Source organism: Neocloeon triangulifer, unplaced genomic scaffold (assembly GCF_031216515.1).
Source record: "Neocloeon triangulifer isolate White Clay Creek 2 clone unplaced genomic scaffold, ASM3121651v1 ptg000014l, whole genome shotgun sequence".
NCBI lineage: Eukaryota > Metazoa > Arthropoda > Insecta > Ephemeroptera > Baetidae > Neocloeon > Neocloeon triangulifer.
In genome coordinates this window covers 28,466,980-28,486,094 of record NW_026775556.1, presented here as the reverse complement: position 1 = coordinate 28,486,094, position 19,115 = coordinate 28,466,980, and the positions used below count along the sequence as shown (strand labels likewise).

The 19,115-nt window shown below is 34.9% G+C and overlaps 2 protein-coding genes across 8 annotated transcripts in view; one reads left to right on the top strand and one right to left on the bottom strand.

Moving 5' to 3' along the window:
* Positions 1-125: 125 nt before the first annotated feature.
* Positions 126-3,939, bottom strand: LOC132200620 (chitinase-3-like protein 2). Of its 3 annotated transcripts, none has more exons than XM_059626236.1 (11): positions 3,590-3,939; positions 3,001-3,205; positions 2,827-2,934; positions 1,988-2,066; positions 1,804-1,937; positions 1,513-1,748; positions 1,301-1,448; positions 1,116-1,240; positions 866-1,051; positions 682-813; positions 126-622 (listed from the first exon to the last, which is right to left on the bottom strand). In XM_059626236.1, exons 2-11 carry the CDS (start codon positions 3,149-3,151, stop codon positions 395-397), a joined length of 1,527 nt encoding a protein of 508 aa, XP_059482219.1. In that variant the 5' UTR covers positions 3,152-3,205; positions 3,590-3,939; the 3' UTR covers positions 126-394. The 3 variants fall into 3 exon arrangements, with proteins under 3 accessions (XP_059482219.1, XP_059482220.1, XP_059482218.1); XM_059626237.1 differs by lacking the exons at positions 2,827-2,934; positions 3,001-3,205; positions 3,590-3,939 and adding exons at positions 2,121-2,222; positions 2,307-2,370; positions 2,423-2,725; XM_059626235.1 differs by lacking the exon at positions 3,590-3,939 and having other exon boundaries at positions 3,001-3,314.
* A 1,964-nt stretch (positions 3,940-5,903) lies between these two features.
* LOC132200567 (tau-tubulin kinase homolog Asator) overlaps positions 5,904-19,115 on the top strand; it is a 27,091-nt gene continuing 13,879 nt past the window's right edge. For 4 of the 5 annotated variants that reach the window (XM_059626124.1, XM_059626125.1, XM_059626128.1 and 1 more), the window contains exon 1: positions 5,904-6,050. In XM_059626124.1, coding sequence (XP_059482107.1) covers positions 6,043-6,050 — 8 coding nt within the window. In that variant the 5' untranslated portion in view covers positions 5,904-6,042. Of the gene's footprint in view, positions 6,051-12,979; positions 13,271-19,115 lie in introns of those variants that run through there. The other variant, XM_059626126.1, reaches the window with a different exon arrangement.

Here is a 19,115-nt window from a genome sequence, read left to right as displayed (position 1 = left end):
CTAAGTGGGATCATTAAATAAAATAATTAAAAATGAAAATAAAATGATGAGATTTTAATTTTAATAAACAATTAATTTCTGTATTTTTTTTATTATTATTATAATTTAATCCTCCCCATTTTATTTAATTTTTTATTTAATCCTCCTCCTTAGTTTTAGTTTGGACACGACAAAACCCAAGGTTTTTTAAGTACCAGCAGACCGCATTTTGGGGTCAGTGTCTTTTATTTTTTTCATTTGCAAAGAGGTTCTTTCAACTTTTCATATTTATTTTTTTGTTTTTTTTTTGTTCAGCGATAAATTTTGTTAAATTGTAAATATTTTTATAATACTCTATTTAACGCACAGTATATACATAATATAATCATACAAATTAATAGGATAAAAACTAATTTTAGCCAACCGCCGTGGCATTGGTAGAGTTTGTGTTGCTGGTCGTGATTTTTTTCTTAGCGAAACATAGCTTCAAACTGCATTTGCTTCCGTAGAGTCCCTCGTTTGCTGCTCGTAATACTGGGAATGGACCGCAACCACACGCCGTTCCTGTAAAATCATCGTGGCTTATGTTTTTCATCCACGCGCCTCCAATCCTATTGTTATATTTTGCAAATATGAATGCCAACTGGTGAAAAGTTACAATAGTTTTTAATTTAATCAAATCACCAAAAATATCAATTTTACTTTTTCAACTATGTCGTTTGTCTCGTCGAATGGGATAAAAGTGCCGTCAGTAAAGGCGTAAGTCGTTTTATTTTCATTATTGGGTACCACAATTGTAAAGTTGTTGGCAGGATCTGATATTTTCACGCAGGCCTATAACGTTCTGAATTTGCTCAATTTACCATTTCTGTTAAAAATTTCTTACCTCTTTGAAAAGTATCCAATTGCTTGCAGCGGCGTTTACGAAGTATTCGTCCTCGCTCAGCTTGTCTTTCAGTTTAATTAGTCTGGAGTCGTAAAGCGCGTAGTTCACCAAAGTTGTTGTGACGCCGTAGAAAAACTTTTTGTTGTCCTGCTTGTGTTTTTTTAAGTATGCGTCAATAGCAAAGTTCTGTTTGAAATTATTTTCAGTGCGATTTAAAAAAATTAAAATATTATATTAATTATCACACTACATTTTTATAAAGTGGAGTTTGGAACTGAGTCTTTGGAGGAGTGGTTGTTGGTTTCGGCTCGGCCCATTCATAATTTAGAATAAGAAAATAGCTAAGCAGTTTTCCCAGCTTCTCAACTCCCAAACCTTTGGTGATTTTTTTTTTCAAAAAAAGGTTTACGACAGTTTTATGAATTTATAAATCACCCATGTAAATGTTGTCAGATTTTGCTGAAGTTTCCATTGCAAGTTCCCAATATTTATTGGGAAATTTTGATTTCCAAGTGGTGGCCAACTCGTCCAGCGCTTTTATCAACGTGTGTTCATCCATTGCTGGACCAATTTTGCAGTCATCCTGTTTTTTTTATGATTATTAATATTAAATCGCGCATAATTAAACATAATAAATTTAAAAATACGTTGGGACAGCCTGGATAAAGCCATCTTATGTAAAGGCCTGTGAAATAAGTGCCTTCGGGCTTCTTGCAAAGGTCTATGATTGAACTGATCCATTTCGATTTTCTTCCAGGCATATCAAAAGTTTTTGAAAAGTCTTTCGGTGTCATCGAATCTGTCATATTCATTAGAGTTCCCAGTTTGTAATGCAATTTGACTGTGGGCTTGGAAGAGATGTCTGATGCTTTTTTGTAAAGATCTAAACAAAATTTAATAAAACCAAACCCCAAAAATAATAAAGCCATTATTTTAACCTTCATCCACAACAAACATGTTGGCCGGTTCAGTGGCATTAAAATAATAGAAATTTATAGTGACCAAGACCAAAATTGTTGTGCACAGTTTTGAGGCAATTAATGCATCTAAAGTGAGTCCCCTATCAATGTCTCTGCAAAAATAACAAATTTGGCGTTTATAATTCAAAATTTTATAGAATACCTTTGTTCAAAAACACATATCATCCTTCGATCAATTGCTGCGGGTCTGTTGAAATCTGCTAAACAACTGCCTCCAATTGCTAGAGAGGGATTAATTGTAAGTATTATTGTATTTTTAGACGAATTCAAATTACCCTGGCCGGTGGCTTTTTCAAAATTGCATTTCGATTTTTGTCCCGTTAAACCCAAGCATTGCCCAATGCAGTAAGACATGGCGGAATTTATTGTCACAAATCCTGCATTCGACATATTAGTGCGGAATGAGAGCAGGTCAACGTCACACGATGTGAGAAAATATGAAAAAACAAATTAATAAATACCCTCGTAGTCCAATTCTTTGAGGGCTTTCAAACTGTAGTTTCCTCCGAGTACGTAAAAACATATCTAACGAACATAAAATGTCTGAGGAGATTTAAATATTCAAAGGAAAACGCACCGTAAATAAAATGATCAAAATTGGCGAAGTGAAACTCTGAAAACGCATGGTGACTGATGACGGAAACAAAGCGGCGCGATTGTCAGAGGAAATAAAAATGTAGCATGGCTCCCCTCAAAATGACGTTTTTCATATTCTCTCGTTTTAATTGACAGAGCTGGGATTTTAACTTTTCTATGCGTTGACGCCAACAAAAATATATTCACAGGTTTCATCCAAAAATGGGCCGGAAATGCATTATATAAAAAAGCCACCGACGCATGTGATTTTTTAAAGAAAATTAAAAATAAATAAATGGCGGTCTTATAGAACTTAAGAATATGATCTAAATTTAGATTTCCTTCTTTTTTTAATTGAAGAACAAAACTGAAAGAATAATTAATTTTAAAGTATAATCAACTTGCATAGTCCAGTTGTGGCATCGTATTTGCAAACTTTTTTTGATGCTAAATTCTGCAGGTCCAAACATCGCGATATGCATGCGGACGTGAGCGCGCGTACTAGTTTGTAGGCTGCAATTTTTAATTTTTAAGCAAAAAAATATACCTAACTTTTATAATTAACAAATTTAAAGCGACCTTCAAAATCGTATTCCTTGAGCACTTTTAGACTTGTCGGCTGAGTTGTATTGCCACTTTCTTGCGTGAAAATGTCAGGAAGAAAGACGAAAAATGCGATTGTGCAAAATGTAATTTGCGTCCATAATCGAAAATAAGAAATACCGCGCATTTTATATATCGTTGATGAGGTACTGCGTTCATGCACAGAGCGACGAGTTGCGCCCTGCAAACGCCATCAGATTCATGGAAAGTTTTGCAAGCGCAATTTAATTATAAAGCCGGATGCACATTAATCTGATACAGTCAGACAATGTTCATGATTGATGACGAGATAAAACTGACGAAAAATCTTTGCTACTAAATTAGTACTTAAAAAATATTATTTCATAATTTTATTCTAAATGCATATTGTTTATATTTTTTTTTACTTCATTTCAATTCTTTCTTGTGTGGGTGGAAAAATTATGCGCAAAAGTACACTAAATGCGTGAGAATAAGATGTATTTTTATACCCGAAGCAGAATCTAAGCATAAAGTCTCTGAATATGACGTTGTGCGTCACAATCATACAGACTGGAAAATGAAATGATTAATCGTAGAAAATCACCGTGTTTGTTTACAAGCGGGGCCTTGGAGTTGTCAGTCGGGGTGTGAGAAAAAAACGCAAAGCCCCACGCGTGTCCTGCGTCTAGAAAGAGAGACATGCGGCGCTCATCTCGGGGGCTGTTTATTTCTCTTTCAATGAGGCGAATCGAGGGCACCAGGAGAAAGTTGGTTAAAGACTCACTCACTGAAAAAGACCCCGCCAGCTGCAGCGAATGTTTAATCGTTTACCTTGCAGCTGAAAAATAATTCATGACGTCACCCCTTCCGATCCTTTTTGGTGGTTATTTTAGGGTCTCTATTCATCAGGTGTTGTTCTAAATAATTTTTTACTATTAACTTTGAGCCAGATTTCCTTTACGAGATTTTTATTCCTAGAATCGTGCGGAACCGTGTAATTATTTTTAGATCATAAAGTTTCTCAAAAAGAACAAAGCCCGTATTGGGAACAAATTTTAATTCAATAAGCAAAGGACTAAATTTGCGTCTGATTATTGAGTTTTGTTCTCATTTGATGTTTTAAGTAAGTGGTCTATACGTTTTCAGGCCTCCCACTGATACGCGCCTCATTGACTGCGCCACTCATTAGGCTAACGAAAATAAATCAGGCTTCGCTTATTTTGCAAACGTAGCTGTTTGCTTTTCGCTCTCACCTTGACATGCATGCAAAAAGTGACGTGCGAAAAAGAGGTGCGCCACGGATTTATTTTTACCTGTCCAAAAAATTAAGACCTCCAAAAACTTAATGTGTCTCTCGCCGACTCAAACTCCCCTTTAATTGCTACGCTTATTCATGTTTCAAAACTATAAAAAGACTTATGCCAATTAATATTTCCCTCTCTTATTACAAGAAAATTTTTAACTTATAAAATAGTTTTTATTGTTCTTGAAATTTTCTTTTAATTTTAAATGGGCTGATTTTTAGCAAAGAATTACTAAAGATTCTAATAAAATTTAATTTTCAATAGTCTAGAGATTCACTGTCTCTCTCAATGTAATTTATCTCTACAAATGATTTGATTTTTATAAAAAAATCCATCAGACCAATTTTTTAAATTATATAATATTTTTCAATATAAAAATTCGTGTCTCGCCAAGTTTTGTGTTTTTCCCCTCGATGGAAATCACTCAGAACGATCTTGACTTACAAATTAAATTTGGTGTCTGGAGAGCATCAAGGTGGTCCAAACATTGGCGGCCAGCAAATCTTAACCCACTTCTCGGCGCTCTTCAGGAAGTGCCAAAACTGCCAACGCGCGCAGACCGGCGATTTAATTATGATTCCAATTTTGCGCTCTCTTTCGCGAAGAATGAGGTGTTTCTCTCTTCTAGAAAAATTAGCACAGACCGCTAGGTGTATTCCGACCTTGGGGCTCTTTTTGAAATATAGGCCGCACCTGAATTAGGCCATTTGCCAAAGTCATACGCACTGCGACTTTGCGAGCAACACACGTCATGGGGATGCGCCCCGGCACGGAAAGCATTTGTTTTTTTACGCGTTTGAGGTCGAATCGTTCATTTCGACTGACTTTTATGAGCCGAAGACGTATATTTCACCCTTTTCAGATAAACAATTAGTTCAGACGAGACTTGCATTAATTTTATTCATAGAATGAATTTTACGCCGATGAAATTTATGGAATATTTTTGTTTATGCTACACTTGACCTTTATCCTTTATAGCATTGATTCGCTGGGTTGAATGCTCTTTTAATAGGATTAGTATGCACTGTGATTTGCATTGAAAATCAGGCTTTTGTGAGTTTTTTTTTATGAAAATAACAATATCCTGCTCAATGAAAACTGATCACCAAAAATTTTCAGAACTTGTAAGTATTTTTTTTTTTTTTTTTTTGTGAATAATTTTTGTGTGGTTTTACCAAATTTCTTCCTTGCTAATTGTAAGACCAAAAATTTAGAAACAAAATAAGTCCAAATTTTAAATGATTGTTTAATTAATTTAAATAAGTTTTTAATAATTCTCCTCATACAAAAATATAGACTTATCTTTTTTTCAAATAATCAAAAGGCTTCCAATTAAAAGTTATCCAAACTAAATCCTGAGAAACAACTGGAAAAGTTACACTTGAGAGGCTTCTTAACGAAATGTAATTTTCTGCAAGAATTGCTATTGTGTGTGTTAATAAAAATTGCAACGTTGAAGATTAAGTACACATGTGGTGTTGCAGCAAGAAAGCCGAAGAAATGCAGAAACTTTGTGCAAAAGTTTTTGCACAGGCTGCTCTAGTGAGGTGGAGGATAGGGGTGGAGGAAGGGGCACCGTCGGCGCCGCTGGCGAGAGAAAATGGGATGGAAGAAAGACAGGAGGCTCAGTGTCGTTCTCAAGCTAGCCCACTTTGGTGCCGGCGGGAGCAACTCGCGGCTTTCGATTCGGTGCAAATAGGTGGCACGTCCGCGTGTGTGAGGAAGATCAAGCCAAGTAAACTTCCGAAAGAGCATGAAGTGGTGAGTACAGTTTTTTAAACTTTCAGTTCTATTTCAAAAGCTTCTTTTTTTAAAGTGGTCAAATTAAACTTTGATTTAAATAGCCTAATTTTAAGTCCACGCATTTCAAAACTGTTCATAACTAAAAATGTAACTTCAAATTTGATTATTATTATTATTATTGATCTTTATTGACGTATGAGGCGTCACCACGATGTAATTACTCATTGCGACGCGCCCCATTTGCAACATAGTACAAAACAAGTAGAAAATAGAGAGTAATAATCAACAAAAATATTACAATGTTATCAATTAGTTGAAAAAACTCTTCTTTGCTATAAAATTTATGTGAAAGAACAAATCGCCTCAAACTACTTTCAAAAATCTTGTATCGAGGCTCTAAGCGAATCGAAACAGGCAATTTGTTATACAAAGCAGCTAAAACAAGTCAAAGGGTTCTGCTTAGAAATTAACAAAGTCTGGGCAGGAACATACAAATCCTTTTTGTCCGTGTCTGATAATTATTCATTATTATTATTCATTTTTTTTTTGAAAGAGGAAAGTTGAAATCAATGAAGATTTTAAGTCGGCGCAAATTGACAGACAAATCCTAAAAATCAACTTTATGTGGCCTTATTAAAATAATTAATATTAAAAATTATATTTTAATATTTTTTTTTTAATTCTTCTTGGGTGAAATATAAATAAATTGAATAAATTATTTAAAAATAAAATTGTCAGCTCATTTCAGCGCACTGTTTTGTGTTCATTTGTTATTTTATTTTTATTAAGTAAGAAAATTTATTTCTGTATATTTAAAATTAATAATTAATTACTAATTAGTAATTCCATTTCTCACCTATCTATTTTATTTAGTTTTGCTGACATAAAATTATTTCGTTCAGCACTAATGAAAACAAATTTAAATTATTTCTGAAAAGCGCAAGTTTGCAATCCACAAACGCGCGTTTGCCGAGATCAACGGCCGGTCTCGGCGAATGATTTAAAACCACTTTTCGCGCCACATCGATGTTTGTATTATTATAAAGCGCGCACGAGTTGGCTTCTGGCAAACACTCCAGATTTATCAATTTCACGCCACCATCAGGAACTCTCATGCCTTTTGGCAAGCTAAAGAGAGACCAATGTTTTCGGTGCACTCGCCACACACAATTTATAGTTCCTGGTGCTAATTATGTCGGCTACACGGCGAAGAGTTTTCAATATAAATAAGATACTTTGGAAAATGGTCACGAAAATAGCGCGAAGAAAAACTAATATAACTTCTTGGACGTGATTTTGCCCGACTCGAGTTGTGTTAAAAATAGAACAAAATTGCTTTTCGCATGATTTTTGTGTTGAGTGACGCACGTTGTGTGTGACACAACTTTGTCTAATTTATGCGAATTTTCGTTGCCGCCAGATGCGTCTTTGTTTCTTTCACAATAGCAAATCACGCTTTTTCAACAAACGCGTCACCACGGAATCCGTCGATCCCGCAACAAATGACCGAATTAGAGATTTACGATTTTTATAAGAAGAAAAATTCGGGTTTTTAATGAAAATAATTAAATTCTGAATTTTTATCATAAAATGAAAAATTTGAAAGCTTTCAACACCTGTCTCATAAAAAATTATTGCTCCGAAACGCCATAACGCTTGACAGACACATGGCAATTCCCAGTCAGAAAATAGACTTCCTCGAAGGCGAGAGTGATATTAATGACCACCCAAGCCCTGCTTATTATAATTTTCGAGTCGGAGGAGCGACACGCAAAGGCGAGAACGGATGAATTCTTAATTGCCTGCCATTTAGCGGACAGCGCCATTGCTCTTCATTGTCCGAAGTTCACGAAGATCCCTTTCTTTCTTCTCTGTGCGGAAAATCGCGAATCAATCTCCTGTGGTCAAAGCATTGAACGGTTGGCAATTAAGAGAGCATTCCACTTGTTACATGTACACATTATAGAATCAAAGGTGTGTATGGCCGCGTGCCAAGTAGTGTCTACTAAACACGAGTACACACATCTCTCTGACATCATTTTCAAAGGCCTCGTCAAACTGATACAATTGATTTTTTGCTGTTAACTATTAATTTGGGGAAACTTCAATTTAAACAATTGTATTGAACATTTTTTGCAATTAATTAAAAATAAAACTTTTAAATTGTTTTAAATTACGCCTCATTGCCCTATTCCTAAATTAGATGTATTTTTGAACAGTGATTTTTTTTACAAGATTAAATAAGAAAAATAATTAATATAAATGGGATGTTAAGCTTGTAATTCATTCAAAAACAAAATTTCTCACGGCCTGATTTCAAAATCGAAACATCAAAGATTTATTTATATACTAGATTTCACCCTAATGTTTGAAGAAATTGACACTCGAGGAGATGGTTGTGGAATGAGTTGTTTCCTCGTTGCGAAAATTATTTTATTTCAAAACAAATGGCTCTACCAGTTTCGGTCACGGTCTGGCCTGATCTCTTCATTTCCATAAAATAAAGTCCTTTAACAAATTCGTTCTTTAAATAAACCGTGTATTTAAAGGTTAAAGGGCACTTGAGTGTCACCTCCGAGTTCTAATTCTGTAAAGGCTGAAATAGAATGGTAAATTTTTCACTTCAAACAGCAACAGTAAAAACCGGAAACAAATTGTCTGCCTCTAAATTTGCCCACATTCGTGTCAAGTACAGACAGAAGCAACAATAACAAGTTCCAGTGGTTTGTGGCGCCCGCCGTTTGATGAAGTTACAAGTTGCGAAACCAAAACTTAAAAATAAGCCCCGCCAGCACCGATACCTGTAACTTTGAAAGCCGGCTTGCTCCGAAATAGCCCTTTGAGAATTTGCCAAGAGGATTATATTTTGCTTTGCCCCCGCGAAGGGACTTCTCGTTTATTGTTCTGCGCCGCCACTCGTACAGAAAAACCATTGTTGTCGCTCATTAGTCGCTTTTGTTTTGAAGGATCGGTCCTTCCTTTTTTTACAACCATCGTCGCCGTGGGCGTTGTGTTTTTCAAAATCTGAACGCGCAGCCGGGTTGACAGTCGGAGACGAATGGATTTGGCCAAGTCTGCGCTGTTTTGATGCTATCCCGAGGACGCCCCGGCTGCTCTTTTCAAGTTTACTATCAAGGATGCTAAATCATGGGTGAAATTAATGAGTGCGTTTGCAAATCGCTGCGTGCGAAACGAGCCTTTATCTTTTTTTGTTTCTTTTGGCAACGACCTTTCAGACCTTTGTCCAAAGATCTCGAAATAGAGAGTGTAAGAAATTAAACTGGCGAGAGAGCGAGTTGCCGTGAAATAAACACGATTTTACGCCACAACTGTCACATAGTAAATAGGAGCGGGTAAAAGTATAATTTTAAATGCCGTGTTGGGAGGGCCGATTTAACTCTGATTATTATGAGACTAACTGCAGAGACTATTCAAGAAATTTCTCATGTCTTTAATGGTCTCTTCAGAAGAATACAAATAGATCTAAGATTAAATAATTGAAGAAAATTAAAATTTCTTTCTTACATTTTTTTTAAGCAATTTGAATTATTAAAAAAAAAGAGTAAATGAAATAAAATATATTTTATTGATTTATGATTTAAATTTAATAAAAGAAAATTTATCCAATTCAAATATTCAACATTTCTTTTTTTGCCGTTCGTTCTGAGAAACAAATATTTTTCCAAGGCAAAGTTTGCACATTATATGATACTCCACTTAGACGCCACCATAAGCCGCGATCCTTCAACACCGACAACGTAATCCAAGAAGCAAAAGGGCCTCTCAAAACGAGGAAGCGCCATTATCTCGAAACGAACTAATGATGCTGTCCGACTTTCAAATAGAACGCAGCTGACCACAAATCATCGCGACGAGGCAAAGTGCAAAACCTTCAGCGTGTCTGACCTTGGAGTCCTTGGACGGGGTTGTTTGATGCGTGATTATTTTTCCAACGCAACTGCTGCGGCCAATAAATTATATGAGTTGTTTATATTTAATGTGCCATCTCGTCTTGAAATTTTGCATACGTGCGGCCGCGAGAGTGGATTAAGGATCAACTTCCGCGTCTGTGGACGGCCGGAATAAAAATAGCCACCCCGGCGCAGCAGCTGGGCCTTCCCAAAACTCGTCGCGCTGTGCCAACTTGTTGACGCCGAAACTGCGGCTCTAATCAGGTGCCGATCGACCCCGTTAAGCCTTTGACAAGGGCTGCACAGGTCGATGGCCAGAGCCACTCTTTCCGGGATAAAGAAGGCGTCATAAAATTCCCAAGTTAGCATCACGGTTGTACTTTAGAAGTAGTTAAAAAGTTTTTGGTATTAAAGAAGAAAAGAAAAATAACAAACACTATGTTCTTCTATACATATCATAAATATAAAGCTGAAAAAATTGATTTTAAGAAGTTGACACTCGAGGAGATGATCATGGAAATGAAGAGTCGGGCTTTTCCTCGTTGTAAAAACAATTTTCTCATGAAAAAAATTGACTTTTTATTACGTTTAAAAATTTTCAACGAAATGTTTTGTTTAGAAGAAATTAACACTTGAGGAGATTATCATGGAAGTGAAGAACTCAGTCTTTTTCCTTGTTGAAAAATTGTTGTTTTGTATTTTAATAAAAACAATTTTTTTACAACGAGGAAAGAGCCTGGGTTCTTCACTACCAAATTTATTTCGTGTTTCTCTTTCCTCAAAAGTCTCAATTCATTACAAGTAAGGGTTATTTTTTTTTTAAATTTAATAGTCCATTTAAACGAAGATGAATTCAAAACATCAATGAATACATTTATTTCGAAAAATTTACAGTCAATAAACTGTGGTGCAGTGACCTTTCCATTGAGTAATATTTATCGCATTGGTTCGCTCGGACAGCGTTCGTGATTTATTTTGGCAGTGGGCGACACGTTTTCTTTCTGTTGCATGTTGCAACTGCCTTCCCGCCACCGTCTGTCTGTGCTAGACAAGATTTAAATTCGAATAAATTAGGCCCAGTTGCTATCTGACCGGACGGGCTACAAGAAACAATCCTTTCGTTCTTTTGCTTCTTCTAGGAAAAAGTCTCATTTTCACATTTGAAATGGAGCAGGGGTTAAATTTAAACAACTGCGGGCCACTGAAAATTTTCGTCTGATGCTCATATTTTCTTTGAGAGGATGGAGTGACACCTCAAACATATTCCCGTCAGCAGCGGTGAGAAATGCTGACAGAGCTAATTAAAAGGAAATTTTGACATTATGAAAGTCAACCAGAGAAAAATAAATATTTTTTCTTACTGAAATTTTTAATAAATAATTTATTTTTAGATTTTTACCATTTTTACAAGGGAATAAATTAGCCTGCCAGTATCAAAAGTATGCAACTGTTAGCGATGTGGAGTCGCGCCGGTTGCATAGTTCGGGTTTCCACAGGCGGACGCGGCGAAACTCTCGTCAAGCGGAGATGAAAGTCGGCGCTCTCGGTGAGAGATTTCCTCGAGTCTCTTTACACTTCTAATAAAGCTATCATTGAAAAGAAGAAAGAACGAAAGTCGGACGGCGAATCAAAATTCACGTTTTGGCAGCGCGGTTAATTGTTGTTAACCCACATTGTGTGTCGACTCGCGAAGCCGCAGACGACGCGGCGACCAACGGGCGCGAGCCGAAGCGAATTTGCAAATTGGCCTAATTCTGGATTTTGCAACATGAATGCTTTCTGCAGGTTATTTTAGAGAAAGAGAAAAACAAAAATAGTGCGCAAAAACAAAAGGAATTTGTTCTCAAATGTCGGAGATTTTGAAATTTGCAATGAGTGAAATTCAGGAAATTAATTGACGAATAGAGAATGTTATTAAAAAATTGTAAAATATTATTAACTTTCTTCTAAAAAATTACCATTTCACACAAATAAATTGTACCAGATTATATTCAATTTTTTATTTAATTTAGATTGCTGGCCAATAAAATATCAAAAATTTGTTGGAAAAGCATTTTTGAAGTTTTGAAGTTATAAATTATTTAAATAAAAACTTTATTACTGGGTAAAAATGTAAATTAAAAAAAATTACAGCTTTTAAAGGCTCCAAAAAATAAAACAAATTATTTATTCAAATGAAAAAGTCAGATTAGGCCATAGGCTGGGATATTTATTCGCAAGCAAGCCCATTTTCTCCTCACTATAATTTTCTTTGCATTTGTTATACTATTTACAACTACATTAATTGGGAATTTTGAAGAGAATGGGCCCTTCTAAATTTAATTCTATAATTATTGAATTAAAAACTTTTTTCATTTATTTGCTATTTATTTAATATTTAGCAATTTTCTATTTTCATTTGTTTTCTCAAGACAAGTACGATATTGACTTAAATTCTACATTGAAACAATATTGAAAAAAAACTGATTTTTTCTTGTGCCACTGTTATTTGCAATTTTTTTATTTATATTGAAGAAGTTGTCACTCGAGGAGATGATCATGGAAATGAAGCGATCGGGCTCTTCCTCGTTGCAGAAAATTGTTATTATTGTAATTTTTATTTATAAATAGATTTTAGTTTACTAAAAGAATTCAATTTGCAAACCTGAAGAGGATGTTTTGTTTTCAGTCGGTTTAAAAAATTGATTGAGATTTTAGTGTCACTTATAAAAGTTTCGATTAAATTTTTTTATCTTATTAAATAAATAATTTAATAAATTGTTTGTGAGCAATGTGATGTAAAAATTGGGATAAATTAACAACAACAATTGTTCTTTTAATTATTTAAATTAATAAAAAAAAATTATAAAAAATTATGATAACACTTCATTGTCCATTTTGGTGAAAAAGATATTACAAGTTAATTATATTGATCTGGCGAATTTATGCATCCCGGCGAGCAGGGGCGGCGCGCGTGTTGCGGAGATTCGGCTCGTTATTTCGCCGCTCGCGGTGCAGATGGTGGTGCCCGCGAGTCGAGCTCGCGGTCCGCAGCAGTCAAGGCGGCCCCAAAGGCAGCACCGGGCAGCTCGAAAGCAACATGGCGGCCGGTGGGTCTCGCCTTGGCCGAGCAGCTCCGTTATCGACCTGCCAGTCGCGCTGATCGCCGAATTCGCCAGTGATTCGCGTGACTCTCGTGCTCCGCATCGAGGCCGGACGCGCGGCGCCGAGTGCCAGCGCCCGTGGCGCCGCCGACTGTCGAGAATCGGCCCGAAACGGCCCCCGACTGGCTGCCTCCCCCTGGCCGATGGACTCGCTAATTCGCCGATAAAACGCACCTGCCCCCCGGTAAGTCCCTTTCGAGGCCTCTCGCCGACCCTTCTCGAACCGGACCGAATTCTTTCGGGCCCAATCAGGGCCCCAATCGTCATTTGGGGCCCGTTTCGGCTTCCGGTGTCGGGTTTCGGTCACGCCTACCTGCGGCAGCTATGCAGCCCGTCACGCAGGGCTGTGTTTTTCTTGCCTAACTTCCAGGCAGAATTCAAAATTTATTACTTTTAGCAATACTTTTCGGTTTTGAATATGAAAATTTGATTAAATGAATAGTTTTTGCAGGCGATTTTCTTCCTCAGGGGTCAAAGAACTTTGGGTTTTCTCACGCAAGGTTAACCATTGAGACCGCGGCGAGAAAAATCGATTTTTCAGCGCATTGGATGCGTTCGTTGTGAGGCCGGACTACGTGAATAACAAAATGCGTTTCTGTTTGTTTTACTGCTTGAAAGTGAGAATGAAAATATTTCTGTGAGAGGTTTCAGTCGCGAGTGTATATCTGGCTTCCGTAAATGCCAAGTTCAATCTTTCTATTCCACAGACTAAAAATAGCAAACATTGTGCTAAATTGAGATATTCGCGGCTCTGGATCTCCCGCAGTCCATTCTCGTGCGAACTAAAAATGAAAAAAAAAGAAACAAGCTCACCTCCTTTCGTTTTTTAATTTGGAGGAAGATCGATGATGCTTTTGAACGATTTTCTATTTATAATTAAAATTCAGATACTAAATTTTATTTGATACAAAATAAATAAATGATTTAATTATTATTAATTTATAATTTAATTATATATTTTGAATTTTAAAGATCATTCACATTAAAAAAAATGTAAATTATGAATAGAAAAAAAAGACGCATTTAAAATTATTCTGCTTTTTAATCTGGCAATTTTTTTATAAAATAAATATTTATAATTTAATTTTTTTGTCTAAATCAAAATTGAAAAGTCACTGAAATAAATCTGCAAGTTTGGCCCGAAATTGCCGATAAACTTTCCACTTATCAGCAGCGTTCAGGGCTGGGCTGCCATTTGGGAGTCGAAACGTAAATTATTGGACCGAAGCGTGCGCCGCTGGGACATTACACGAGACGACAAATGGCCTCCGCCCTTTCGGTAATTGGCCTCGAAAGCCGGCGAAGACGTGCATAATTTTGTGCCTTGTAATTAGGCTGCTCTCAGCTGCTGCTGGAAGAAGGAACGAACACTCGGCTGCACCACAATTGACATTTTCCGCTGTCTGGTGACATAATTTTTGCAGATATTGAATCTTAAGTAAAAACTTCGCAGGACAGGCTTTTGCAAAAGTTGGCCCCATTAATTTTTATTGTAGTTTTTTTACATTGGCATTGGTTTGAAGATTTCAGTATCAAGAGGACATAATAACAAAATTTCAATTTATTGGGAGAACTGATTTTTTTTTCAAATTTTACATTGTTTCGTATGGGAATTATTTTCTAAAATAAATGTTTTCGAAAAATTGGCCCGATCAAAATTGAAATAAATTTCAGATAATCACGTTCATATAACCCCAATTAAGACAGAAATATAAAATCATTAGGTACATCGACATAAAAAAATTTACATTGATCTGACGGGAAAAGGTTGAAAAGTTTTATTCACAGTATAGATGTCATTATGAGTTTCTTGTTTAAATCATTGAGAAGTTTAAATATTTAAATTTCAATTATAAGAAATCATTAACAATTACTATGTAAAAGTTTATATTTTATTTCACATAAAATATTAAATAATGTTTTTATTTTTAACTTAAATTAATATTTTTATTATGCTTTAAATATCTTATTTATTTCAATATATTATTTATTTTTATTTTTACATTTTTATCAATTCTTAGGCTTGCTTGCAAAAGAGCTATTGCAGTTATTTTCAGATTTGAATAATTCTTACAGGAAATTTAAAATTTAATTCTTTTTATAAATCTTGCAAGTCATAATATAAATTATAATTTATTTCCAAAAAATTTATGTTTACAATAATTGGCATTGGGCATCCTGTTTGAATTTGCGCGAATTTGAGCCACTGATTAGAATTTTAAGAAGATAATGTTTGACGCGTCGTCACTCCTAGTAATTGAAAGCAATGAGCTCGATTGGCACCCCAAGTGGCCTATAACGACTTACACGTCAGCTGAAGGGCCGATAATGGCGTAAATTAATTACACACCCAGTGCGTTCCTCTGCGCATAATGGGAGCCGACGTACTCAAAACTTTGCAGCATCCAATTTGCAACATTAGTGCGAACATGGCGACAACTTTTCTCGTTACGCAAAACTTTTTGCCAATTTATTCCGGGCGGAAATTCAATGAACGGTGAAATCAAGGTGGAGAAAAATGAAAGATAATGTAATTTCATCTCTTTGGGCAACTTTTTTACATTTTTCATTTCATTTTCTGTTAGAATTATGTATTTATTTTTTATTTTCTTAAAAATAATTTAAATTGATTAGATTAAAAATAATAAAAAAGTATTTATTTGCTACAAAAAAGCAAATAAGAGAGTCACGAATTTTTATATTAAATTAATTCTGCTTAAAATAAATTTATTTTTATTCCAAAATATTATAAAACGTCAAAAACTATATTATAAATTAAAAAAAATTACTTTGCAACTCTTTTGTTATTATTTTAAATTTAAATTTTTTAGTTGCAAATTTTTCAATAATTATGTCATAATTTTGTCTTTGAAATTGAAAAAAAGTGAGTGATGAATGAATTAATTCTTGTTTTCAAGCGAGCGTCCGTTTGAAAAGGAGCGAATTTAATTAATTCATTTGAAATGCCGCAGCGGTGTCGGAAAAGCGGGGATTTGAGTAGCCAGGTGGTCGACATTTGCGACGCGACCACCGCTTCCGAGGGTTGAACCGCTTCTTGCAGGCAAATAAAAATAATACACACACACGCCGTTGCGTTTAATTAGCCGAAAGCTTGGTCGGCGGCCAAACTGCCTCCAATACTGCATCCGAGCCAGCACTGCCGCAAGATCGCTTTCAAAACTCGCACAACATACTTTACTGCTTGATCATGCCAACGTCAAAATTTGTGAAATTGGAGCTTCCGCGCTGGAATTCGGAATAGTTGCAGCCGAATTTGGCGCTGCGCCTAAATTTTATTAAGATGATAATTTATTTCCTTATCCTCAAGGCCTAGATATTATTGAAGAAAGATTTAATTAACAATTAATTTTTTACAAAAAATAATTTTAGAATTTTAAACTTTATTTGATGATAAAATAAAAAAAAAATGTTTAAATCTGCTTAAAACTAATTTTACTTACTTTATTCATATGAATTTTTAGTTAGTTTTAATGATTTTTTTTAATTACTATTATTAAAATAATTTTTAATATGTATGTGCTGTTAAAAAGCAATTCAATGTGCATTTTTTTCATTTAATTTAAATTTATAGGAACTTCAATAATCGTGATATTAAATAATAAATTGAACAAAATGAAATGAAAAATCTCTGGAGGTGATTTGTACGTAATTTGTTAGTGCATTTCTGTCGACTTAATTAATCAGCCCAAAATAATTAATCAATAATTAAGTATTTTCACGTTTCTTCGCTTGCATCTTTTCTAAATTTCCCCCAAATTCTGAATTTATCTCGAGCATTCTGCATAATACGTGTATTATTCAAAGTTGAACGCAAAAGCTTTCATTTTCCTTTGGCGCGGCTAACAAATAAATCAAAATAGATTTGAAGTCTGGACGAAAGAAGTGCTCAATTCTTAAGCTTGTATTTAAGGGAGGTGTGATGGTTGTAGTAGCGCGAGCGTTGATTAAAAGTCGAGGAAAACAAACATCCCATAATAGACTCCTGCCTTCGATTTCTGCGCGAAAAAGAAAGCACGGCGCGTTTCTCCCTCTTCGCGGAAACATAAAGATGCCAAATTCGGCGACCTGGCTTTTCTAAAATATTTATATGCATGAATTTTATATTCCATTAGGAAAATTGAGAAGACTTCACTTTTTTTTAATAATTATTGTTAATTTGTCCAAATCGTTGCATCGCATTGTTTACATTCAATTTTTGAAAACAAAGGAATTGTTGGACAAAACGTCACTACCACTAATAAGAATTTTGCTATAATAACTATTTTATTCTATTTATTTTAACAATTTTTGAATTAATCATTTTTATTTTTTACACTTTACAACACAAACGATGACACACACTAATTAGAACAGAAAAACCCACTCACATTAACGACGATTTAAATTGTTCTTTTAATAAAAAATAAATAAATTAAGCAAATGAATCCACTTTCCATTTTGAAAAAGTCTCAATCAAAACTTCTTATTTGCCAGGCGCTTAATTTTAAAATTTTAGTTGGATTGTTTGAAGATTTGAGCCACCTTTAACAGGCAAATTCTTTTCCAAAATAGTTCACTTTCATCCCCTTTATCTTATCAACTTATCAATATCTTTTTTTTTAAATGACAAATAATGTGGAAGTGAAGAACTCGGGCATTTCCATTGTTGTAAAAAAATTGTTTTCATTCAAAAACGGAACGGCCGTACCAGTTTCGGTCACGGTCTGGGACCTTGTTTCATGAGCAAGATAAATGAAAAAAAAAATCAGCAGATTGAAAAACCACATTTAAAGAAAAATCAAAATCTTTAAAACAAAAAAATTTTAGTACCAGCCTATTTTGAATTTTTTTGGTTTTAAGATTTAAATTTTTCTGTTAAAACGTGTTTTTTTTTCAATTTTGCTAATTTTAATTTTTTTCTTGCTCATCATGAAATCGTGACCTACGCTGGTATTTTTGAATAAAAACAATTTTCGCAACAAGGAAAAGCCCGATTTCTTCACTTCCTCGAGTGCCAATTTCGTCAGACAAATAATATTGCAAAGAATAATTTGCACTCTCCGTGTAAATATTAAAACAAAAGTTGAGTTAAATTTTGCACCTCTGTAAACATTCAGACACTTGCAATCAAAATTAATGAAGGCGTCTTTCAACACGGACGCCGCATTCAATCAAGAAATCTTTCCACAAGTTGTGAAAGAGAAACCCTTGGCCCGATCGACTCGTCTTTCGCTCTCGTCAAAGCTGCCAAAGCAAACTAAAAATCGCATGTGATTCTCGCCGGCTCTATTTTCTTCTGCCGATCAATACTCGTCGCGTCTTCAAAAACTCTTTCTTGCACCGACAGATTAAAATACTTTTCGAGACTCGCTCGTCGAACAAATTGCTCGGAGATAAAAAGAGTGAGTCACTGTGGCGGAACCTCCCTGCGAATTTGTCATCCGTGGCCGCCCAACCCCCTCCCACCCCCGACAACACACGAACCCTTTGATCGTCAACAGGAAGTGATAATTTGGCCGGACGCGAACATGGAACCATTTTTAAATTCTTATTAACGGCCGCAGTAAAAAAAATTAATTTATGTTAAAAAACAAATAATCATAGCTTTTCTTTAAATTCTGCCCAAAGTTATTTTGTTTAAACAAAGAAATCGTTTCAAAAAACATTAAATTAAAATTAACTTCTTTTTAAAAAATTAACTTTATCGACTATATTTCTCTCTCAGTAGAAATTTGTATTTTTTGTAATAAATTTGAAATACTTTTTAATAGTTGAAATTTGATCACGTCACAACTATTTTAAATTATCATCGCAAATAATGCGAAAATTATACCTGGTTGATTTCAAATTTAATGTAATTCTCGTTAATTTTTCTGTGTCAATATTCAAAACCTGTTGTAATATCAACTGAATTAATTTTAAAATAAATTTAAATAACAAGCGTATTAAACAGACTAATCTTGTCAAATCATCTAACTGTAAAAATTTCTTTTGAACATGGCAAATATTTAAATTTTCAACCTGTGCTA